This window comes from Pelobates fuscus, chromosome 2 (assembly GCF_036172605.1).
Source record: "Pelobates fuscus isolate aPelFus1 chromosome 2, aPelFus1.pri, whole genome shotgun sequence".
Classification (NCBI taxonomy): domain Eukaryota; kingdom Metazoa; phylum Chordata; class Amphibia; order Anura; family Pelobatidae; genus Pelobates; species Pelobates fuscus.
Window position 1 is genome coordinate 94,505,056 of NC_086318.1, and position 27,552 is coordinate 94,532,607.

Below are 27,552 nucleotides of genomic sequence, written 5' to 3' on the forward strand. Positions count from 1 at the left end.
ATATATATGATGCCAAAATACCAGAGTATTGCAGTATGCAAAAATACCTTTTTTATTGAACTAACATAATATTTCAAAGACAAGCTTTCACGAGTTTTCCTCTCTTGCTCAGGCCTTTGCAATATTGTTAGTACAATAAAAAAGGTTTCATTGCATTCTAAAATACTCTGGTCTTTTGGCATCTTGTTTACTGGACTAATTAGCTAATCCAATCTACACTATATATATACATATATATACATTGCAGATTGGATTAGCCGTATTATATATATAAAACACACACACACAAATTAGGGGTAGGGAATAGTGGAGTGGGGGCGGTCTATTCAATTATAATGGAGGGAGGAGGAGCTGTGTATTAGATTGGGTGAAGGTAGCAGTGTATAACAGTGGAGGGAGGGGAACAATGTATTGGATTTGTGGGCAGTGTATTAGAATGGGGGAGGGGCAGTGCATTAGATTAGGTCTGCATGGAGGCGCTGAACGCTTCCCATGGAGATGCTTATTGGCCACGCACCTTTTTGCCACACATGCACAATAGCCTCCCAATGCTTTCCTATTGGAAACATTGGATTGGCTGATATCATCAAGCCAAAGTGAAGCACACACTCATAGAACTTCAAAATAAACAAGATAACGTAATTTGTTTTTTACAGCTGTGCAACAGCATACATTCACCATTTCAGTCCCATTATCAAACTTTTCTTAATATGTCAAGGTAGTTGGACTGAAATATTGGTTATATGCAAATACACGTCTCCTTAAAATAAATTCGCTCTTTTGTTTACTTTGAAGCCCTACAAGTGTGAGGTCGTCCAGTGTCAGTTAGGCAACTTTTCTTATACTGTACTTTTCTAAATAAACCTAAGTTTCTATGAAAACTGACATTTTTGTTTTTTTGCGGCCCACATAATGGTAAACCTTGTTTATTTGGCCCGTCTTAGCCTTTGAGTTTGACATGCTTGCTGTAGACACTGTAACTACGTCACCTCATTGGAGTGGTTATAGGGTTAGTGTTTGTACTCCCCTGTCCCCACTTTTCCATTCAAAATTATTAATGTTTTATTCTAAAACAATGGTCCCCAGCAGCCTGTTCCTCCTGTGCTGCTTGAACTACTGAGGAAGTATTCCTGTGTTCCAATAGACAACCATAATTTGCTGAGATTGTAAGGTGACTACTTTCAGATTCACAGTGCCCGTTAGTGGTATGAGTGTGGCTAGAAGGAAGTGTGTAATCTCTGCGTTCACCCTATTTCCATTAGGAGCCAGGATGTGGGTAACCAGGGAACCTTATTTAGTGTGAAACTGCTCGAAAATAATTTAGCACATAATGGAGGGACTGTGGCAAGGGAATCCAAGCACTATAATCAATTCAATGAGAAGAAATAGCTATAGTGCCTAAAGTGTCCCATTATGCTATACCCATTGCCAAAATTTGCCAAAGATCACGCTCCCCGTGATAAAAACGAGTCCTCACTTTTTCTTATGTATAACTAAGAAACTTAGGTCTAATTTCAAAAAAAGAAAACATGTAAAAAAAGGGAGTAATTTAAAAGTAAAATCTGCAGGTGACCGAGCCGCTTTATGCTACATAAAGCTAGAAGAACAGGATAGTAATGAGTAGACAGAGTTATGAATTGGCTAGAGTGAAAAAATAACTATATTGAAGAGAGATAAAAAAATAAGCAAGGGTTATAACGCAAACTTGTAGAGTACTAGGTTAAATAAAGCCAGTTAGGGATAGACAGAGTTATAAAACGTAAACGGAAAGTCCTAAAATAAAGCTCTTTGTTAAAAGGTGAATGGAGAAATTGGTATGATAATAGGGTGAAAAGGCAGATATTTGGAGCGAGGTGTCTTTGCATGGCACTCAAGGCTGCTAGAGTCAAACAGGCTCTGGCCTATCAGGAGTCCCAGTAAAACTTTAGATATCTGCTAATCCGAAAAGGTGGTGAAGGACAATCCTAAATTTATGCATTGCAACACGTAGAGGTAGTGATCTCAGATCACTTCCTCCCAGCACTTGTGAATAGGAAGCCACACTGTAGTAGAGCAGCTCGCAGTTGCTGTTGCAGCTCCTGTCCTTGACCTGTACCTGGCTGGACTAGTCCCCACTGGACCCCAGGGAAGTTACCCACACTGCTAGATATACACAGAAATGCAGAATAACCCTCCCCTCATACAAATAATACGGACAGCCCACACACAAACATACACACAATCCGCACAAACGAAACACCACTAACAATCCACATACAAGCACACAACCCCACATGCAATACCCCAAAGAGCCCCCACACACTACCAAACACACACTTTGACATATCCATCCACACACACACAATTCCACAAGCAGCACCCATACACAGCTTACATTCATATGTATCATACACAATACCATAAACTACTCATGAACATAAACAATATAATAGCTCATATACGCAGGGCCTTCTTTAACGCGGGGCAAACTGGGCAGCTGCACCGTGAGCCCTGCTGGCCTCAACTATTTCTAACGCTCTGGCTGGTAATCTGCACAGTAAGGAGGCCCACCGGGTGGCCCATGCACAAAGGACCACCCGCTGGGCTTCTGTCAGCAGGGACCCGGTCACACGCTGAGGTGCTTTAACAGCGGGCCCCTTGCTTTTCGGCAGCAGGCTGGGAGGAAGTGACGGCCACGCATCACTTCCTCCCACAAAGAGAGGAGCGCGCAGGAAAGAAGAGTAGGCAGATTGGAGGGGGGCTGGCCAAGAGCTCTAGACCCCAACTCCCAACTCCCAACGCCTTCAGCCACCAGCAGGAAAGGTAGGAAACTGGAGGGTGAGTTTTAAAGTGTATGTCTGTGTCAGTATGTCTGTCAGTGTGTGTGTGTCAGTATGTTTGTGTGTGTGTCAGTATGTCTTTGTGTGTCAGTATGTCTATGTGTGTGTCAGCATATCTGTGTGTGTGTCAGTATGTTTGTATGACAGCATGTCTGTGTGTATGTCAGTATGTCTCTGTGTGTGTCAGTATATCTGTGTGTGTGTGTGTGCTTGCAATCATGCCAACACCACATACAAACATATTCCACAAAACACACAAATACTGCTTAGTGCTAAATACAGACCTGCAAACATGAGTAAATGGTAGAGCTCCAGCGGTTAATGCATTTCTGGAGTTGCACGACAGATGGGGATCTACCTTTTAATCACCCGTGCAACAGGGAGACTGCCAAGAATTCTTGCACCTCTCTACTTTAGGTCCGCCACTGTGTTGAGGTGGAGGACGTGATTGCATGCCTGGGAAGGGGGGACAGGGTCCAGGGGGCCCTAAGCAAATGCTTTGCCCAGGGTCCAGTCATTATTAAAGACAGCCCTGCATATATGCACAAATACAACGATACAAAGCAATTACAGTAAAAATAACACAAGCAGAATACGGCAGCATACACACCTCGATTTATAAAAAAATAGGACCGGCACGCTACGGGACATCACAATCCTATATCGGCACAGTGCTGCTAAAAGGTTGCCTACCCCTGGAGTAGGTAATTTCAGGGTGAAACAACAGAGAGACAAAGAAAACTGGTCAGGTTCCATGAGTGTATGGCGGATTGATAGTGTCTTTTAGGTAAGAGGTACTTGGAATTTTACTATGAAATGGCAAATACGCAGGGTTAATGGACATATTCTACAGGTCTTGGGGTAAAAGCAAAGAGTGTCATGTAGAATTAACAAAGTCTGTGAGTGAAAGGGTGAAAGGCATTAAAGGACGGAAGTTGAAATGTAGAGTTTTGTGCGTTCAAATACCTAAACCTATTTAAAATCTGTGACCTGCCCTGCCTTTAGCAATCTCCTGGTTATATCTATAGTAAGGCAAATATTTATGGCATACAATTTAATGAGATACTTCAAGAATGTTATCTTTAGAATAAAAAAATATTCATCAGACACTATTTCAAAAATTAGATGATAAAATGGAAAAATTTGCTGATAAATTGTGACTCATGCGTTCTTAGAAATGGTCATGCGATCATTGTACAGCTGATTATGACAACATACTTTAGTCTTCCATAATTGTCAGGTGATAGTTATTTTTAGAATATTATATGTTATGAGATTGGTAATGATATGTCATGTCTTATTTACAAGTGGATTTTCCCATTTGTAATTAATGAATGAGGATGACCAGAAAAGCCATATTTTGACCTTTCAAACAGTCTCTAATATTTTACCTCTTACTAAAACTCATAAGATTATTTTTTAAATCTTCAGGCACAGAGCATATAATACAGAATCAGGAGACTGGATCAATTGATAATTTTGGCTAATTTATGGACATGGGGATTAAAGATACCTAGATGAGAAATGTATATGTTAAATGCACTGTGCAATAAGGGTAGATACAAATGTAGGGTTTCTTTCAGGAAGAGTGTAGACAGACTGAGTTTCAGTCAGGTGAGTTGTGGCTAAGGTTAAGACAATGTACTAAATAGCAGAGAAGTGAGCAAAGAGACTGAAGGGGCATGACCTGCAAACAGTGGTGTATTTAGGATTTGTGCTGCCCTAGTACGGTGCTCGGTCAACCCCCCTCACCCGCCCCCCCCCCCCAATTTATATTTTTCCTACCCTTTCCTTTCAAGGCCGCACTTTGATTGACAGACGCACACACTCACTGATAGATGCATAACTCATTGACAGACACACACTCTCAAATACACTGACAAACAATGACATACACACACTCACTGATTTGACACACACTTACTCGGACACACAGTCACTGACAGACGCACGCACTCACTGACAGACACACGCACTCACTGACCGACACACACACACACACACATTCACTGACAGACACACACACTCACTGACACACACTCACTCACATTCATGTTCACTGACACACACTCACATTCACTGGAACACACACACACTCACATTCACTGACACACTCACATTTACTGACACACTCACATTTACTGACACACTCACACAATCACATTCACTGACACACTCACACACACATTTCCCCCACTCACTATTATTAATATTTTTTTTTAATTGAAATCCACCCAGCCTCCCTACTTTTGGGATAGCTGGGTGGATTTCTCATGTCCAGTATGACCAGTTGGTCTTTTGGCCCATCTACTCTATCAAGGTTATGGCAGAGCAGTTTTTATAGAGCGTTTTCACACTGTTTAGAACCTATTTGTTTTATCTTCTGTGTTAATTATGTAGTTAATCTATCTCATTTTGGATTACAAATACATAACTCTCCATAAAACAGTGGCCCAAATATCTATTAAATATCTATCTATTAATGCAGTGGCATACACACAACCCATGGGGCCCCAGTGCGAAAACTGATCCGTGGGCCCCCCCCACGCTTACTCTGCACGGGCCAGAGCCGCAACACATGGCGGCGGCACCGGGTCGCAGGGATCGCAGGGCTGCGACCCCTGCGACTGCGGTATGTACGCCAGTGCATGCAGATACACATACACTTAAAGGACCACTACAGACACCCAGATCACATCAGCTCAATGAAGTGGTCTGGGTGCCAGGTCCCTCTAGTTTTAACCCTGCAGCTGAAAACATAGCAGTTTAAGAGAAACTGCTATGTTTCACTGAGGGTTAATCCAGCCTCTAGTGGCTGTCTCATTGACAGCCGCTAGAGGAGCTTCCGCGATTCTCACTGTGAAAATCACAGTGAGAAGACGCTGAACGTCCATAGGAAAGCATTGAGTAATTCTTTCCTATGGGCGGTTTGAATGCGCGCTTGGCTCTTGCCACGCATGCACATTCAGAGCTGAGAAGCGGATCGGGGCAGAGAGATCCCCAGTGCCAAGGGAGTCCGGCGCTGGAGAAAGGGAAGTGCTGAAGACACACACACTCTCACGAACAGACGCATACACACTAGCTAACATACACACACACACACGCTCTCATGAACAGACGCATACACACTAGCTAACAGACACACACATTTACTGACAGACACACTCAGTGACAGACATACACATACAGTCAGGTCCATAAATATTGGGACATCAACACAATTCTAATCTTTTTGGCTCTATACACCAACACAATGGGTTTCATAAGGTGAACAGTGGCTGGTGGGCGCTCTAGGTTTTCAGCGAGGGAGCACTTTCCCCATAGCGCTCTGATCAGCTCCCTCACGCGCCGCAGAGTGATGCCGGGAGCCGGAATATGACGTCAAATTCCGGCTCCCGACATCATTGCAGGTTGCGCGTGGGAGCTGAGCAGAGCGCTCAGGGGAAAATGCTCATACATACATACATACATACACTGGCATACATACATACATACACTGGCATACATACATACATACATACATACACTGGCACACATACATACACACACTGGCATACATACATACACACACTGGCATACATACATACACTGCCTGTACACACTGCTTCATTAGGCTAAAGTTGTACTGGTGCTTAGATTGTAAATACTTTATTGAAAGTGGTTGCAATAAGAGCTAAGATAAATTAATTTATCCATGGGCTTTGGATTCAAAGTACCGTATATACTCGAGTATAAGACGAGTTTTTAAGCACAAATGGAACCTATCCTTCCTATTTTTGCAGGAATTTCCCCAAGTAATTTGATCTTGAACAGTAAGATTTTACCACTCGACACACTAATGATTCAGACCTTTCCTATCTTTATGTTGAGTTTTTGTTATCTGTATCTCTTATCTATATTTTGTTTTGGCATTACAGACACTGTCTGAATATGGTAAGCAAGGATTTTACCAAGGCTGGGTTGCAGAGGCCATAATAAAAGTTTTGAAAAGTAATGGTGGTGTTATGGAACTGGAAGACTTGGCAAGTCATGTGACTGAGGAAGTACAACCTATATATACAACATATAAGGTAACCCATAGACAGTTTGTGTATGTGCACTAGGGAAATTATAGACAGTGTTTATTTTTATTTTTATTTTGCTTCTTTTGTTATTCCTTTCCTTATGTAGCTGTAATAAATGACTGTAAAGCAGTGTTTTTGTTAAAAAAAAAAAAGGGTAGCAATTACTGAAATACAAAATTAAGTTGAACATAAATGGTTGGAAAGCAATTTCAATGTATCCTCATGTAGTGTTCTATCCATAATACTATTATTTAATATACTGAAAACAAAATTAAATTGTGTAAAATGTAGACTTTTCTTTTTGATATATTGATAATTTTTTTTATATGTGATATATTTTTCAATATTTAAAACAATCATTTTAAAAGTGTATCCAAAAAATATTAAATAATGAGAAAATCTCATCCGACAACATTAAATCGAGGACTATATGTTTTTTTTTTTTTTTAGCAAAGTGGACATCTACAGTGGGGCTTCTCGGCTTTACGTTTTCAGGTTTATTTTGGGACTTTGTATCCTTGGTGGTAGTAATGCAAGGAAGAGAGTTATACCAGTACCTGTGGCACAATCTCTTACAATTAGAACTTCCTCAAATCTGTATTTCCCTAATATACAGTTGTCATAGCAACCTGTTAAGACAGATAATCATATCTCATAGAGTTATAATTCTCTGGTTCACCGAGTAATAAATCTTGAAAGGGAAATAATCCAGCATTGGTGACTTTCCATAGCAAAACAGGAGTGAGCTTTATCATCGCCAAGTGAATACAATAGAGGAAAAGTTTATTTTCAGGTAATTAATTCACTTCAATTGCCAATATTGGCTATATCATGTAAGAATGTCCACATTATCAAACTGAAGTAGTCATTTATTCATTACTCGTTACCTTCTTCATCAGACCTTGAACTGAAGAACCAGAGATTATCCAGTATAGTCTTAGGGATATTCAGCATTCTGTCAAAAAACAAACAGGTGGTGATAATTCGAAGGTGAAGCACAAGCAAGTGCAATATATATGGCAATTGCTCCTAATTTAGCACTTTGACACATACTTGCTCCAGTTTTGTCTTGAAACATAGTCTCATGTTTCACAAGTCCAAACTGTAATTTGACTTTAAGATAGCGTTACTATTAATACTCCTGTCATGTGCCTCCGTCAGTTTTGTATGTCAGATTATATAATCTCAACACCAACGCTTTCAATACAATGTGCCCATAATTTATAGTTAAGCTACGTTATCTATAGCACATTGTAGTCCATGCTTGCAATTGATAGCCTTTTCACCCCTCCTACTTGCTGATAATACATCCTTATCCTGCTCTTATTCCAACAATACTTATTTCTCTCTCCATCATTGAACCACACCCTGAAGCTGGACGAGTTCCACGCAAAACACTGTACTGACAGGTTAGCCTAGTTAGTACATCTTCCTCTGGGATTGCAAGTTTGTGATAATTATTATCTGGACACATTTAATCGAGATCAAAACTATGTTAATGAAACATGCTTGAGGTTTTGGTTTAACTACAGATGAAATGAGTCATAGTTTCACCTTTCCTGGTCTAAAATCATAAAGTCGAAACACAATCTTATTATTTAGAAGACACACCTGTGTTTTGCGTAGTTTCACATGTGTTTAACACAGTGTTCATTGTACTCACTGATTTTAAAGAACAGCCAAAATGAATATACGTGTTTTAGAATATATTAGACTTTAATTCAATTTATCACAAACTGTTTTGGCTAGTAAATACTGGAAAATCTTTATTGGGAGGTATGCACAATCAATCGGAAAAACATTATAGAATCAGTTATTGGAAGTTTTCAATATTTTGCTGCCCACTAGGATTAATTACAGCTGAGACAAATGCATGCTGATTAATAAAATATTTACCGTATATACTCAAGTATAAGGCGAGTTTTTCAGCACGTTTTTTGTGCTGAAAAACCCCAACTCGGCTTATACTCGAGTCACTGTCTGTATTATGGCAATTTACATTGCCATAATACAGACTGGGGGCTGTGTGCGGTTACTTACCTCTCCTTCAGCTCCTGTCAGCTCCCTCCACCTCCGTTCAGCACCTCTGTCAGCTCCCAGTGTACTCGCGAGAGCCGCGGGGTCATAGTGCGGCTCTCGCGAGACTTACTGTGTGAGCTGACAGAAGAGCTGCACGGACCGGCGCGGAGGAGAAGGGAGCTGACAGGAGCTGCAAGAGAGGTAAGTGCTCTCTGCCAGCCCCCCTCCCCCCACTGAACTGCCAATGCCACTGGACCATCAGGGAAGTAGAGCCCCCCTCCCTGCCATGTATCAAGCAGGGAGGGGGGACGAAAAAAAATAAATTAATAATAATGACATGCCTTTGCATGCCTTTAGAATGACAAAACATCATGAAAGCTGTAGTTTTAAAACATCCGAGGGGTCTACTTTTTGGGCACCCCTCAGTTACAGTACATGATCATACATTGCATAAGCCTGCCACAACACCATTGCACCCCATTTTTGGCAGGTCCTATCCTAGAAACCTAATGCTAATTACTTGGAGACCTCCTTGCCCATATTATATATGTTACCCTAATTCATGACAACACCCTGTCTGTAACAAAAGTTCCATTATTATTGCCTTGGTTAGGTGTTTTTTTTTTTTTTTTAAATCTGTTACATTCTGTGAGATTTGAAATTGCTGTTTAGTGAATGATTGAGAGTACTGGTTCTTGTATAGTAAATAGATAGATATAGATATTACAATGCAATAACCATTTTAAATACCTATGAGCAAGCACTGACCACATTAACGAACTAAACAACAAGTTAGTGTTAAATAGTTGTTCTGACCTTTGATTGTGAGAGTTTCCATGACTGGAAGTAATTATGAAGGGAATCCTATAGATAAGTAGAAAAAAATGTTGTATGAGCTTATAATTTAGTAGGTTGTTTTATTGTATGACACACCTGAGTTTACCTTTGTCTCTGATTAGTGTTTTGTAGGGTACAAGTCAAACGTCAATCGTTTCAAAATTATGAAATGGAATTCTCATGGCCATCGCAGACTTCCATCTCCCCATGACCTTTAGATTTCACAATCTATTTCCTGAAATGCTGTTTGTTCATCTGTCATACAGTGATCATGGGCATTATACGTAATGTCATGTGATCTAGATATAGTACAAGGAGAATGTACGAATGCATGAATTATCGTAATTTTTTTTTACATGGGTCATTTGTTTCTTAACTCCTTCTAGGATATAAATGTCTGGGAGTTGCCACCAAATGGACAAGGAATTACTGTACTAATGGCACTGAATTTGCTTGAACAATTTTCTGTGCAAGGTACCCGAACATGGCTTTTAATGAGTTTTATTTTTACTATGTGTCAAGGATTGTTGATATTTTCTTGTGATTAGGCTTCTCAAACAAAGGCAGACTTTCAGAGAGAGCTCAAACATACTAAAATTCTTATAAAGTATGGTGTATTGGAACATAATGAACAAACACAGTAAAACGACTAAACCAGTCTGCTTAGCCTAATGGGTGGTGCATTGAAATCCTTAAAAAATATATATATGTATATTTTTGGACAAAGTGGCTTAAAGGGACTCTCCAGTGCCAGGAAAACATATTTGTTTTCCTGTCACTGCAGGTTCCTGCAGTGCCCCTCTCCCTCCCATCCCCCATCCCATGTTGCTGAAGGGGTTAAAACCCCTTCAGTGACTTACCTGAATCCAGCGTGATGTCCCTTGGCACAGGGTCAGGCTCCGCCCATGTCCCCCCCCCCCCCCCCCCCCCCGCCCCCCCGTCGATGTCAGCCGGCAGGGAAGATCTAATGCGCATCTGCGGCAATGACCGCGCGCATTAGACTTCCCCATAGGAAAGCATTATTCAATGCTTTCCTATGGGGTTTCTGGTGACGCTGGAGGCCCTCATTAATAGCGTGAGGATGTCCAGCTTTGTTTAAAACTATTTTCGTGTTCTAAGAACACGGACGTCCCTGTAGTGGCTGTCTGATAGAAAAACTACAATAATTACACTTGCAGGATTAAGGGTGGTGGGAGTTGGCACCCAGACCACTCCAATGGGCAAAAGTGGTCTGGGTGCCAGAAGTGTCCCTTTAAGACAAAAAAAAAACTACCGTATATACTCGAGTATAAGCCGAGTTTTTTAGCACATTTTTTGTGCTAAAAAAACCCAACTCGGCTTATACTCGAGTCAAATGTCTGTATTATGGCAATTTACATTGCCATAATACAGACAGGGGGAGAGGGGGGCTGGCAGAGCTGTAACTTACCTGTCCTGCAGCTCCTGTCAGCTCTCTCCTCCTCCGCGCCGTCCGTTCAGCACCTCAGTCAGCTCCCAGTGTAAATCTCGCGAGAGCCGCGGCTCTCGCGAGACTTACACTGTGAGCTGACAGAGGGAGCTGCACGGACGGCGCGGAGGAGGAGAGAGCTGACAGGAGCTGCAGGAGAGGTAAGTTACAGCTCTGCCAGCCCCCCTCTCCCCCCACTGAACTGCCAATGCTGGACCACCAGGGAAGGAGAGCCCCCCTCCCTGCCATATATCAAGCAGGGAGGGGGGACGAAAAAAAAATAATGAATAATAATAAAAAAAAATAATAATTAAATAATAAAAAAATACAATAATAATAATAATAATTAAATAAAAATAATAATTAATAATAATATATTTTTTTTAAATAATAAAAATTTAAATAATAAAAAAAACCACTCACCCCCCACCAAGGCTCTGCAACTCTCACACTCTCACACTCTCACACACACTCACACGCACTCATACACTCACACTGCACTCATACACTCACGCTGCACTCATACACTCACGCTGCACTCATACACTCACGCTGCACTCATACACACACGCTGCACTCATACACACACGCTGCACTCATGCACACGCTGCACTCATACACACGCTGCACTCATACACACGCTGCACTCATACACTCACACTGCATTCATACACTCACACTGCATTCATACACTCACACTGCATTCATACACACACACTGCATTCATACACACACACTGCATTCATTATACACACACTGTAAATAAATATTCAATTAATATATTTTTTTTAGGATCTAATTTTATTTAGAAATTTACCAGTAGCTGCTGCATTTCTCACCCTAGTCTTATACTCGAGTCAATAAGTTTTCCCAGTTTTTGGGGTAAAATTAGGGGCCTCGGCTTATATTCGGGTCGGCTTATACTCGAGTATATACGGTATGTCAGTATCAGTTTTTCAGGTATGTTATTTAAGATCCATGTTATGCACTTTAGTTTGGCTGTTTTGACCTTAAATTTAAAATTCACTTTGAATTGCCAACAATTCTAGTGAATAACTCTGTTTATTTAAAACATTCCACTAAAATACTTGCTATCTGAGACATTGCAGGCACTGCTATCACTCTCAGAGTATTGTTTTAAGCTTTTGTGCAGTGATTAGGGTAAAAACTGTGCAGGGTCTCTAATACCATCTATTAACCAGGTGGGTGTCAACATCCTCTCAATTCCCTTAGCACTTGTGCATGTGTGAAGGTTAATAAAATAAATGAGAGGCCTTGGACTTCCTCTAACTAGGATAAAATATATTTACACTTCTGTTTTCTTCATCCAATCAATGCATTTAGTGATGTTATTTAAAAAAAAAAAAAAAAAAACCCATTCATTTAAATACCCAAAAATCTGAAACATTTGAACAATATAGGGATTTTTACTTAACTTGTATTTTTGTAGAGAGCTGCAAATATTTAGATTATTTGTGAATGTCCTCCTTGTGTCTTGCTCTACATTATCTTACAGATATGGGGCACAATAGTGCTGATTACATCCACGTCTTAACTGAAGCGCTGAAATTATGCGTCTCTGATTGTCAGTGGTATTGCACAGATCCTCGGGTTACTCCTGTGCCAACTGCAGAATTGCTTAGTAAATTTTACTCTGAAAGGCAAACCAGCCTTATAGATCTTCACAGGTAACAAACTATATATATATATATATATATTCATTTTAATCATGACAGTTTTCTTCAATATAAAAAAGAAAGTGATTGGAGGAAATTGTGAAATATACAGTTATCAAAAGAAAGATTTTATTACCCGTGAAAAGTATCACAATGTTAATAAATCTGAGATCGTTCATTTGTGTGTCTATGGTCCTGCGTTTCCTGGAGTTTATGAGACTAGATGGCACATAAATAGGCTTGTCTGACCTTGCTGGGGTCATGTGACGCATATGACCAATCAGGGTAAAGACAAAAATCAGAGGGAATGAAGAAGGAAAGGACTTAAGGAGAAGGAGGGTGGATCAATGTTCACACTGCAGGAATTCATTGTATATATGTAGGCTGCATATTTTAAGTAGCCTCAAATGTTTACTAAAAGTTACTGATTTTGCTTAGAGGATTCCTTAACAAGGATAGAAGGAGCAACTCATTACAATAACAAAATAACGTTATTGAGTAACCTCTTAACAATCAAATGGAACACTACGCTGTCATTACATCCATACACTATGCTGTCCCTGTATAACCTATTCCAAAATGGAAAAATTGAATTTTCAACTTATTTAACTTTGCACGAAAAGTTAACAAACTCCTTAACAGGACCCCACCAAAACTCCCCTTGTGTCCTCCATCAAATAAGTCAGCCCCTACTATATGTCTGGAACATGGCGGAGTGGGACGTCACATGCACAGCAAAAAAAAACCAACAAAAAGAAAAGGTAATGAGGATAAGGCAGTAAATACTCATGATGTATATGGGGTATATCTACTAAATAATGAAAAACATGTCATTACAAAGGCACTAAAGAGAGTCTAAAGAGAGTAGGATGCCGGACATTACCGGAGTATGCAACAAAAGAAGGGAGTGGCCCCCAAAAAGACCCAACAAGGAGAAAATAAACAGAAATGTACTATATACATACTATGTACAGAAACACTTTACGCAATATATGTATAGTAAAAATTACACAGGTGGGCTCACTTCCAGCAGGTATTATCAGAAATATCACTACACAGGTGGTCATGGTGTACCTGATAGAGTAGTGCCCCTTAAGCTTCTCATTGAGCCCATGAGGTGACACCATGTCCAGCAGGTACATCCATCTACATGCAAAATACAGATTAGGGAACAACACACACACAAATATAGTTTAACATTTTACAAGGCTATCTTAGCTAACATGGGTATCTGGTTACTTCTTTGCATTAAAACACCATCTTTAATGAAACAGTTCCAGGAAACAAATACATGCACAGATGACCAGAAACAAAGGTGTGTTTTTATTTGAACAAAATACAAACTTGGTGTTTGTTTATGAAAAAAATATAACTGATAATTAAAATATCTGGAAGTGACTCCTTTACCAACACACTGCACCTTTACCCACCATTTGGGTGAATCATCTAACTGTAAAAGAACATTAATTGGAACATTTTAACTTTCATTGTTAAAAGGATCGTCCTAAATATAATAAATAGAAATTGCTGTTTGTTTTGTAGATATACCACCAATAAACACGTGTACATTTAATTCTGCATTTTTTAAATGGGGGTATATCTAAAACCAGCTGGCAAAAAGGTCCAGTTCTCTTGGCTGCAATTCCTGCAAGAACTCCCCTTCTAACCAAGGCCAGACTTTCTGTGGCTATCCTAGATTTAAATGTTATACTCAAAGCAGCAATCATTGTGTGTGCTACATGTGCCATTAGAGTACTTCAGCTTTAAAGTTGGAGGATGACTTCATGACCGCAACAGGGTGTCCGTTAGGAGCTGGTACCAGTGCGTGTTAGACACCTTTGTGTATACTAGATAATAATGTTTGCTTAACTTAACTCCCTGGGTGACACATGGACCTAATGTTGCATCAGGTGCTCTATGGAAATTACCTGGTCATAAAAGGCCTGCAGACTTTAGAACCGCTCTGTCTGCTGCTAGTTTATAGATCGTAGAGAGTAAAATTGTGCCAAAATCTGACTTGAACAGCAGTGCCACCTAGTAGCCCACCAAGGCAGCTCCGCCAATGTGAAATTAATGCCAAGTATTAACTGCGGCAACTATAAATAAACCTTCAAACAAGTGTAAATAATTCTGACTAAAATAATAAGAATATAGGGAAACTGGAGCAGAATTATCTGTTCTCCATTACTGGAGTATTCTGTAACATACCCTAAAAGTGTTCCAGTTCCAGTACAACATTGCAAAACCTCAACATTTCTCAGATAAAAAACATTTTCAGAAATTCTACAGAGAAAAAAAATAAAAAAAATAAAATAAAAATATATATATATATATTTATTTATTTTTATTTTTTCTCTGTAGAATTTCTGAAAATGTTTTTTATCTGAGAAATGTTGAGGTTTTGCAAGTGGAAACAAAAGCATTACTCACGAAGCTGCATATAAGCTATATACTTTGATGTTTTGCATTTTTCCATGATAACGTGTTAGAGGGTAATATGGATTCATTGCGTAGACAGACGATAACACTGCCTATAGAGGTGATAATGTTCCTATACTGTAGAAAAATGTAAAGATTATTTTAAATATGATGTGTATGCTGTTTGGGTAATGTTATTTTAATATTTGGTCACATCATCTCATGTTTTACTTGCTGCTTCTTTCAGAGCATCAACGCCTAGAGATCACGGGAATCCATTTGAAACAGGAAGGGATACAGTTTATTTCACCGTGGTGGATTCTCAAGGAAATGCTTGCTCTTTTATTAACAGTGTTTACATGAATTTTGGTACGGGACTAGTGCCGGAGAACTGTGGATTTACCTTGCAGGTAATATATTTAATTGCAAAAAAAAAAAAGACACACAAATAAAAAAAAAAAATAGGTGTGTAATAGATAAATATGAAAAACATAAAAAGTATTCTGTAATATAAACATAGAATCAGATCTTTTAACCCCTTAACACCGCAGCCAAATGTACAAGTTGTGAACGAAACAAAATGTAAACAAAACCTGGCATTTGCGCTATATGTCTGTCCAACCGTAATTCACCTCTTTTATATTAAATGCACCCCCCCTTATTATATATCATTTTATTCAGGGGAAACAGGGCTTTCATTTAATATCAAATATTTAGCTATGAAACATAATTTAATATGAAAAAAATGGGAGAAAATAAGAGTTTGTTTTATTTTTTTAGTTCTACATGAAATTTTAACTGTCAATGTCATAATACTGTTTGCTTTTACTGCAATAAAATACACATATTTGTATTCAGCAAAGTCTCACGTGTAAAACAGTACCCACTATGTACAGGTTTTATGGTGTTTTGGGAAGTTACAGGGTCAAATATAGCGTGTTACATTTGAAATTGAAATTCGCCAGATTGGTTACGTTGCCTTTGAGACTGTATAGTAGCCCAGGAAATAAATGTACATCCATAATGGCATACCATTTGCAATAGTAGACGACCCAAGGTATTGCAAATGGGGTATGTCCAGTCTTTTTTAGTAGCCATTTGGTCACAAACAATGGCCAAAGTTAGCGTTAGTATTTGTTTGTGTGTGAAAAATGCAAAAAACGCAAATTTTGGCCAGTGTTTGTGACTAAGTGGTTACTAAAAAAGACTGGACATACCCCATTTGCAATACCTTGGGTTGTCTACTATTGCAAATAGTATGCCATCATAGGGGTAATTTTCATTCTTGGGCTACCATGGGGTCATAAAGGCAACGTAAGCAATCTGGCGAATTTTAATGTGAAAAAAATGAAACACAAGCCTTGTATTTGACGCTGTAATTGTTGAAAACACCATAAAACCTGTACATGAGGGGTACTGTTGTACTCGGGAGACTTCGGTGAACACAAATATTTGTGTTTCAAAACAGTAAAAAGTATTGCAGCAATAATATCGTCCGTGTAAGTGCTGTTTGTGCGTGAAAAATGCAAAAAAAAGTCACTTTTACTGGCGATATCATCGTTGTAATACATTTTACTGTTTTGAAACACTAATATTTGTGTTCAGCGAAGTCTCCCGAGTAAAACAGTACCCCCCATGTACAGGTTTTATGGTGTCTTGGAAAGTTATAGGGTTAAATATAGTGCTAGCAAATTAAATTCCCTATACTTTCGGCATGGGTTGTCAGGCAGGTCCCGCTAATTGTAATTAATTAGGATACCTAATTATGTAAAATTATTACATAAATATATGTGTAGAATTAATATATGTATATATATATATATATATATATATATATATACACATATGTGTATATATACGTATATATATATATATATAATTTTTTTAAATATTTTTATTTATATATAGGTATATATATAGTGATATATACGTATATATTTATGTATATAGATATATATATTATTTCATTCTACGTGTATTTTGATATAAATATATATATATATATATTAATATCGCAATACAGTTAGAACGAAATAAAACGCATCTATATATTTTTTAATATTTTATTTTTAATTATTTTTTTTATTTTATTTTTTTACGTATTTACATTTTTTTTATATTATATATAAATATATATATATATATAACAATAATTATATATATTTAATCAGTATCAGTCTACGTGTAATTTGATATTAATATATATATATATAATTATACAGGGAGTGCAGAATTATTAGGCAAGTTGTATTTTTGAGGATTAATTTTATTATTGAACAACAACCATGTTCTCAATGAACCCAAAAAACTCATTAATATCAAAGCTGAATATTTTTGGAAGTAGTTTTTAGTTTGTTTTTAGTTTTAGTTATTTTAGGGGGATATCTGTGTGTGCAGGTGACTATTACTGTGCATAATTATTAGGCAACTTAACAAAAAACAAATATATACCCATTTCAATTATTTATTTTTACCAGTGAAACCAATATAACATCTCAACATTCACAAATATACATTTCTGACATTCAAAAACAAAACAAAAACAAATCAGTGACCAATATAGCCACCTTTCTTTGCAACGACACTCAAAAGCCTGCCATCCATGGATTCTGTCAGTGTTTTGATCTGTTCACCATCAACATTGCGTGCAGAAGCAACCACAGCCTCCCAGACACTGTTCAGAGAGGTGTACTGTTTTCCCTCCTTGTAAATCTCACATTTGATGATGGACCACAGGTTCTCAATGGGGTTCAGATCAGGTGAACAAGGAGGCCATGTCATTAGATTTTCTTCTTTTATACCCTTTCTTGCCAGCCACGCTGTGGAGTACTTGGACGCGTGTGATGGAGCATTGTCCTGCATGAAAATCATGTTTTTCTTGAAGGATGCAGACTTCTTCCTGTACCACTGTTTGAAGAAGGTGTCTTCCAGAAACTGGCAGTAGGACTGGGAGTTGATCTTGACTCCATCCTCAACCCGAAAAGGCCCCACAAGCTCATCTTTGATGATACCAGCCCAAACCAGTACTCCACCTCCACCTTGCTGGCGTCTGAGTCGGACTGGAGCTCTCTGCCCTTTACCAATCCAGCCACGGGCCCATCCATCTGGCCCATCAAGACTCACTCTCATTTCATCAGTCCATAAAACCTTAGAAAAAGCAGTTTTGAGATATTTCTTGGCCCAGTCTTGACGTTTCAGCTTGTGTGTCTTGTTCAGTGGTGGTCGTCTTTCAGCCTTTCTTACCTTGGCCATGTCTCTGAGTATTGCACACCTTGTGCTTTTGGGCACTCCAGTGATGTTGCAGCTCTGAAATATGGCCAAACTGGTGGCAAGTGGCATCATGGCAGCTGCACGCTTGACTTTTCTCAGTTCATGGGCAGTTATTTTGCGCCTTGGTTTTTCCACACGCTTCTTGCGACGCTGTTGACTATTTTGAATGAAACGCTTGATTGTTCAATGATCACGCTTCAGAAGCTTTGCAATTTTAAGAGTGCTGCATCCCTCTGCAAGATATCTCACTATTTTTGACTTTTCTGAGCCTGTCAAGTCCTTCTTTTGACCCATTTTGCCAAAGGAAAGGAAGTTGCCTAATAATTATGCACACCTGATATAGGGTGTTGATGTCATTAGACCACACCCCTTCTCATTACAGAGATGCACATCACCTAATATGCTTAATTGGTAGTAGGCTTTCGAGCCTATACAGCTTGGAGTAAGACAACATGCAAAATACTCATTTGCCTAATAATTCTGCACTCCCTGTATATTAATAGTAAAATACACCTAGACAGTGTATGTGTGTGTATGTATATGTGTATATATATACTTAGATCATATATATATATATATATATATATAACACATATATATATATATATATATATATATATATATATATATATGATCTAAGTATATATATATATTATTTTTTTTTTACACTTATTTAACTTAATTTTATTTTATTTCCAGCCAGCAGGGGGACTGTCATTACAGTTAGTCCCCCTGCTGGCATTGCTGCAGCCAGCTATCCCGGCCATGTGATTGTGAGGTCCTCGCAAGGACCTCACTCTCACATGGCCCGGGGGAGGGGGGGCTGAAGAGGACGGAGGTGCCGCGGGGGGCTCCCTGGGAGTCCCCCCAACCGCGATCGCGGGCGTGGGATCGCGGGCGTGGGATCGCCGGCGACCGGGTAAGTAACAAAAAAACAGAGGGCGTACTATTACATCCTGCGGCGATTAGAGCCACTTTAAAAAGGACGTAATGGTACGCCTTCCGGTCTTAAAGGGTTAAAAGCAGTTAAGAAACAATACACTCAACATGTCTGCCCACATTAGGCAATATTAAATTCTTACAGTTTTTGTGTTTACCGTCTCCATTGGAAGTCTGTTCCATGAATAACAACAACAATTTCTGCAAGGAAGTACTCTTAAGGCTCTTGAATAGGGCCACCATCAGGGCGGTTAAGGCCATACACCTCTATATATGGTTCGGTGCAGGGCCGGCCTTAGGGGTGTGCGAGCTGTGCGGCCGCACAGGGCGCCATAACACTATACCCGCTGTATTCACAGTGATTACTCTCTGACCAGTCTATTTTGGCTATTAGTTATCTAGATCTTGGGTATATCAGGAGGGGAGTGTATGATTTAGCGGCACGCACAAATTTAGACTATTACGCTCACAGCACATCGGCACCCGTCGATGTGTATCAGACCACGCAGTTTTTTACTAAGGCTTGAGATATTTAGACGCTAGCTAGCTATTTCTATTATTAGAGAGGTGCCCTTGAAGGCACAGCTGTATATTAAGGACAAACCTGTTTTCGTTCTTCTCTCTCTTTTATTTGTAGCTAGTTCTTTCACCTGATAGGTGCCCCTGAAGGCACAGAGATTTTACTCTCTCTCATTCTATCTGTATTGGGGATAGTATTAACAAATTAAGAGGTGCTTTCTCAGGCATAGCATATCTTTGTATCGTATCACTAGATTGCAGTTCGTACTCATGAGCAATATTAGATGCTAATTCTGGGCTGGCACGTGATTGTAGTGCCAAACTTTTCATCCAAATCGGATCGTAACATATTATCTTCTACGAACTGTGACAAACGATAGTCTCTACCTTTAAAGTCTGATATTTACTGCGTTTGTTTCGTGTGGCCACGGCAAAGCTTAAATTTCTCTTGAAACAAGTTGCAATAGAGTATCTGTTTTCAACTGTAGCAGTAGATAGCCTCTATCTCAAGAGCTAGATTATTATTGTGTATCAAGTACTTACTGCAACAGTACATAAATTGCAACAGTCAAGAACCTCTATTTAGAGTTAGACATTCTAAACAGCATCTTTTTTCTTTTGATGCTGTTTTGTTCGTTTTAAATCTTACATTTCTGCATATCATCTCTCTGTGTCTTCCTATGCATATACTTAGACATACTAAGAGGATTTGCATCAAATGAAGACTATGTATTCCGTTCACCATTAAAAGTTATATTTTATTGTATATGTTTTTTAGGCAGTGTTCCTTTTCTTTTCGCTTTCTACAACATTTAATTAGGGTTAACCCCTTCACTGCCTCGACATCTATTACTATACCAGGCTCTTCTCTTTGTTAAACTTACTGGTGTATATAGGAGCACTCAAGACCGAAAATCACAGACTAAGAATTAGTAAATGTAAAGAGTGCATGAAGTACAGAAAAAAATAAAATAAAAGAAGAAACCTATTGCACACCAAGTAGTTGAAACATTACATTTTATTACAATCATAGGCAAAATAAAATAGCAAAAAATAAATATTTTTTGGAATGTAGTAATTACAATATGGACAACCAAATAAAACAAATCGATCAGTGTGTAATAATAATAATAATACAAACTGGACATGGATTACAAGAACATACTAGTGAAACTGAAAAAGGCAATATATCAAACACATTATGAATAACTGTCTGTGTCAAGTGCTACCTTGTAGTAGTGACAGGAGACACACCACCCAACGTTTCAGCTCCTCTTCCGCAACCACAAATAGGGTATTTGAAAAAAAAGTTCCATATGTTGGTGGGTCTGTTTGATCTTTCAAGCTTTCCTACCTTTGTCTATTACATTAAGTCCGGCCACCTCTAAGGACGGGTAATGTGTTTTTGTTTGTCAATGCTAACCTAGATTTGCCTATAGTGTCTTTTTAAAACTGCTTAGGGAATATTGAATTAGCTGTGTTAATTTACCTGAGCATGAGCATAGGGCGCTAAAATGAAACTAACTTATATAACTGAATTCAGTTCTTATCTCTTCTTCCCTGATGGACAACTGTCACTGTGCATACCCCTAACTGTAATGTGGCATATTTACCATAGCTTTGTAAATCTGTTTATTATGTATATATGTTTGTTGACCTTGAAATATACCAAGCATGTGCCTTTTTATGTAAGTACAATGAATGTATTGACACAGTTTTCAATGTTAAGTAAACCTGATATCACGAACAATGAGAACAGGAGGTAATGTTCAACTACCAGTCTCTGTAATATCACTTAACACCTATTGCCACCTAATTTAATCCCGCATTAATGACATATGAAAACTCACTATAATTAGCATTGCATACGTACATCATTTAGACAATTCCTAAATTAATGTATACTCCAATTACACCATGCTATTAAGAAACTATGAGGAAGATTGAGTATGAAAAAAATGAATTTAATTAATGCATTTAACTCATGGCTGTGAATGTAACAATACATATAATGAAATGGGGGTTTGCATTTCATAATTGGACTCCCTTAACTAGACAGAAAATGCAGGTGATCCCATGTTAAATTTGGAGATTTGTTTTATTCCGAACAGCGATTGGGCCTCTCGGGTGATCGGTCGAATTCCTGAACTCCGAGCCAAAATCTAGCCAAACCGTAACACAAATGAAACCCAGTGAAGGGGCATGTTCATATTAATTTAGGATTCTGAATTCCTCCTTTGGCGAAATACAAAAGAAATTATGGATGGGAAAAAAGATGACCGATGGCAATTGGACAGTAATTTTATTCACAGATCAAGTAAGAAATGAGAAATAGAAGGAAAAAAGGAGAAGCAGCAAAATCTCTATATATTAAACATTCAATACATTTATAATATATACATGATTTTTTTTCTACTGCTGCTCCTGGTTTTCCCTATATTGATTACTTTTTCTCACTTGTTCTGGGCACAGCTCCATCGCAAATCACATAGGGTTATTCACAAAAGTGAGAACTTATGGTAAATTCAAAGTGAATTTCCAAATTAAGGTCAAATTAACCAAACTGGAAAAATTGTCTAAGCCAGCTATGCTATCAATTCAACGACATTGGCCTTAAATTTGGAATTCACTTTGAATTCTCCCTTTAGTAAATAACCCCGACAGAGACCACTAAAACAGTAAACATCATTGTAGTTTCTCAGGCCAAAACCTTTTGGGGTGTAAATCCTATGGCTAGTGAGACCATGTATGGAATCAGAGGCGGCTCTCTAATTAGGCGGTTTAGGCGGCCGCCTAAGGCTTTGCGCTGGCTGGGGCCTCGCGGCTGCCTATACCACCTGAGGGCAGACTGTGTCGTGTGACTCGATACCAGGAGGGGGCCCGGCGGCTTGCTCAGTATGCCACCAGGTGCAAGGCTGCCAGGTGAGCAGAGCTGCAGACCATGTCTCGCCGAGAACTGGCCAATCAGAGCATTGCCGCGGGTTACCACGGCAACGCTCTGATGGTCTCGCGAGATACATGGTCTGCAGCTCTGCAGAGCTGCAGACCGGAATTAATGACCACCGGACTAACTGGGAATAAAGGGTATGTTGTCTTCCCCCCTCTCCCCATCACCCCCCCTCACCATCACCCCCCTCAGCATCACCACCCCTCAGCATCACCACCCCTCACCAGCACCCCCTCACCACCCTCAGCATCACCCCCATCACCATCACCCCCTTCCTCACCATCACCCCCCTTCCTCAGCATCACCCACCCTCCTCAGCAACACCCCCTTTCTCAGCATCACCCCCTTAGCATCACCCCCCTCAACAACAGCCCCCCTCACTCAATATCACCCCCTCCCTCTCCCATTACCCCCATCACCCCCCTCACCAGCAACCCCTCTCCCTCAGCATCACCCCCTCCCTCACCATCACCTCCTCCTCACAATCAACCCCCCTCCGTCAACATTAGCCCCCCTCCCTCACCATCAACCCCCCCTCCCTCACCATAACTCCCTCCTTCACATAACTCCCTCCCTTACCATCACCTCCCTGTCACCTACCCACCACCATCAACACCCCTCACGCAACATCAGCCACCCTCTCACATCACCCCCCCCTCACCATCAGCCCCCTCCCTCTTACCATTACCCCCCCCCCCCCATACACACAACACACTTCAAGCAGCTACCCCATACACATAGGGTCCCAGACAAAAACAAAAAACATGCTCACAGAGACATACATTCACACACACACAAGGATACTCTCTGTCAGACACACTCTCAGGCACATACACAGGTAAACAGTGCATTAATGTGTATATGTGACAGTGTGCATGTATTGCAACTCTATTTTTTTTCCCTTTTTGGTTAGTGGGGCCTCATGTTTGAGTTTCGCCTAAGGCCTCATAAAGTCTAGCGCCAACCTCTGTATGTAATCATCATAACTGGTGTCATTCTTGCTACCAAGCATAGCCTTACTGGTCATGTGCCTTCAGCAGTAAAACTAACTCATGTTGTATTACACAGAGAACTGTTGGTCTTATCTGGGATAGTAAATAAGAAAATAAATTAAATTAAAAAACAAAAAAACTTACCAATGGTGAAGGGCATAGGAATAATTTGTCAGGTATCTAACCAGTTATATTTTCACTATGGGGAAATTTGCATACCGGGTCGAGTTAAGCACCATAACCATTTGTTGTGGTTATGGTGCCAGTTGTGTCTTTACACCTTCCCACTGTCAAACCATTTTAGTGTGACACTTGCCTGGGCACCCACACTGCTTCCAGTCTTCTCAAACTGTAGATATGGATGTCAATTTTGTGCAAGATCAGAACTTCTTTGGTTGAGTGAGCTCAGCATAAGCTTTCAGACAGTTTATGAGTTCATATCTTCCACAAAGTTGTCATCCATCTTCTACAGCTAAAGAAGACTGGACATAGAGCCCAGAATTACCTAGGTAGGGGTCTAATTATGTTAAAATAGTTTGAAAGGAAATGGTGGGTTGATGCCAGGGTACATCTGGCACCAAAACCACTACAGCAGCTGTAACAGTTATGGTGCTGGAGTGTTACTTTAAATTCCAAGCTACTATTCTTGGAGTCCAGGATACCTGACATAATCTGTTCACTAACTTCACTAATTTACAATAACTAAGTTGTAAGTTTGGGTATCAATGTTTAAATACCATAGTTAGTGTTCGAAAGATGTTCTAGAATTACCTAACATACTCTTGATACAATAAAGTAGTCAAAATACTTTATAGTCTGGTGTTTGTTTTTTGCATGCTTGCAGAACCGAGGAAACAATTTCTCCCTATCTCCAAGTCATCCAAACTGTTTGGCACCTGGAAAACGTCCCTTTCACACGATCATACCTGCAATGGCCACGGCTACCACTACCCAGGACTTGCTATGTTCTTTTGGTGTAATGGGAGGCTTCATGCAACCTCAAGGTCATATTCAGGTAATAATTGTTAGACACCATGATGTCCTTTAATGCTTGTTGTTGCAATGTATTAATATACGCAGGGTAAATATACTAGTAATGTAAATGCCTCAGCAAACACAGGAATGATGGCACCTACCAAACTCAATATATATTTGGCCAACTAGCAGTAAGTAAAAATACTTAGCAAGTGACAAGGAGTTACTCAATCAAGATAAAATAGCATCAACATGAGTAATTAAAAGAAAAATGTGACGTTAATTTTAATCGATGATTGAACAGTACTTACACAAACGTACCCCAAAATGATTCTCTGAAAACTAGTTTTAGATGGCTTAAATGATTGGTCTGAAATATAGACTTTTTTTCTTTTTAAGTACAAAGTCAGCTGCTAACAAGGAGAAAGACATCACACACTTATGCCTCGTTTCCACTGAGCAGAACGGTTTGGGTCGGTATAGTTTGGAAGTTTTAGAATGGTCCAGCCTATTCAGGTGAGAGCTTCCACTGGAAGTGGGACCGCCAGTGGCCATGCAGGATTTAGAAAAAATGCATAGCATGTAATTTGTTGTGAGCATTGAAGTTTTCCTATCCACCAATCAATGGATTGTATAGTGTGACGCTAGTAGCTCTGCCCTAACCATACCGGACCATTTCCTATGGCCCTACATCTGAAGGAGGACCATGTATGGTGCGGTACAGTTCGGTTGTATGGGCCACTTTTTTATAATGGAAACATTCAAAATAGCGTACCGTACCGAACCGACCCGAACTGATCTGCTAAGTGGAAACGGGGCATTACATGCAGCTGAGTACAAGAACATTTACCTGAAATAAAAGTGTGTATAAAATGCATCTAAAAAGTGCAACAGTATAGTAAATGCATACATGTATTGATACAATAAAAAGTTACAAAAGAATCTATACACAATAAAAAGAAATACAATTGTGCACATATACAGCTATATATAAAGTCTATGTAGCTGGTGTGTTATGTGTTGTTGTTTTTTTATTTTATTCATTCATTTATTTCTCTTTGGAAGCGCAGTCTAGAAAAGCAGCATTGCTTTTAATACCTAAAGCAGCACCGTCGGCATAAAATATTGCATAAAGCTCAGAATGATTGTGTTGGAAATACTTTATCACAAGTAGGACCTGAATTTAGGCAACTAATGGAAACAGGCAAAGTTCACGCTTGCTAAAGGAGATGCGCATAATCTCACAAAATGCACAGTAAAAGCCTATGTGAACGCACAAGAAGATAATCTGTGGAAGATCCCCTGAACTTCCATTGATCTGCATTGTGTACTCTCACAAATGCATCTGCCTACATTAGGGATGGTAGTTCCATGGTTGGTGCTTAACAGACGAGGCTGAAGTACTGAGGTCAGTTAAGTAAATAGAAGCCTAAAGATCAAATGATCTGACTGAGGCATATCACAATGGATCGTGTTTGTATTAAAGAAACCTCGTATATATGGTTATAGAAATGGATATCAAGTAGGAGGTTACATTTGATGGCACAACAAATTAATAGTAAAGTATCCAGACCAGATAATAATTTTAAACCTTGCATCAATATGTTTTCTTTCATGATCAATATATCAGCAGAGAAAATCACATGCTTGTATCGAACTAGCAAAATATATAAAAAAATATAATAATAATAATAATAATTTGCGATTTGTATAGTGCTTTTCTCCCTGTGAGACTCAAAGCACTTTACAAGTATGCAAACATAAAGACGTAAAAGTTAGAGGTTTCTGAAGGTCAGCTGAGCGGACTGAATGCCTGATGTAAGAGGTGGGTCTTTAGCTTTTTTCATAGGACAGTCTTGGGATTCTGAGTTTTTTTCTCTGTACTTTGGAAACAGTTTGTCTTCTAATGGGGATCACACCAAAAGGTTTCTTTGATTTTATAGTGCGGTGTCGTGGCTTCTAGGTTGAATCACTTCAATTGGGCTTGCAGGTAGACAGGGTGGTGTAGCAGCTGTGATAGTGTCAGGAGATAGTACTTTAAGTTTTGATTTTCCTCCACGGCAGTCCCTTTGATGCCAAGTGATTGTAGGGTAACCACTAGCGAGGAATTGAGTGCAGCGACTGCTGTTTGGGGTCTTAGGGAAAACAGATATGAGGGAGTATAGATGATCATTCCCTCAGAAGTGTAGGAGTAAAAAAATGCTTCTAGTTTTTGTAGGGATGTTAGCAGTGGGGGCTGGTTACATTGCCCTGCTCTATAGGATTCAGGCCAGAGTGAGGTGTGAGATTTTTGCATTGTAGATAACAGATCAGAGAGCATGCATGCAGGTCAGATTACAGGAATTCAAAACCAATGTGTTTTAGTGAACTAGTTTTCATCAATTAGTTTTCTTGGATTTTAGAAATGAAATCTGAGCATTGCTGAATGGATCATCAAATCCAAAACCCAATTTACACATTATTATTATTATTATTATTATCATTATTATTATTATATTATTATTTATAGCGCCAACAAATTCCACAGCGCTTTACAGTTGGTGGACGAAAAAACTTAGTTTTTAGAAATGAAATCTGAGCATTGCTGAATGGATCATCAAATCCAAAACCCAATTTACACATTATTATTA

The 27,552-nt window shown here is 39.3% G+C and overlaps 1 protein-coding gene across 1 annotated transcript in view; it reads left to right on the plus strand.

Moving 5' to 3' along the window:
• The window catches only part of LOC134585558 (glutathione hydrolase-like YwrD proenzyme), a 75,255-nt gene that overhangs the window by 38,367 nt on the left and 9,336 nt on the right, over positions 1-27,552 (plus strand). Inside the window, exons 6-10 of the mRNA XM_063440997.1 lie at positions 6,737-6,889; positions 10,126-10,213; positions 12,703-12,874; positions 15,528-15,690; positions 24,792-24,962. Coding sequence (XP_063297067.1) covers positions 6,737-6,889; positions 10,126-10,213; positions 12,703-12,874; positions 15,528-15,690; positions 24,792-24,962 — 747 coding nt within the window. The remainder of the gene's footprint in view (positions 1-6,736; positions 6,890-10,125; positions 10,214-12,702; positions 12,875-15,527; positions 15,691-24,791; positions 24,963-27,552) is intronic.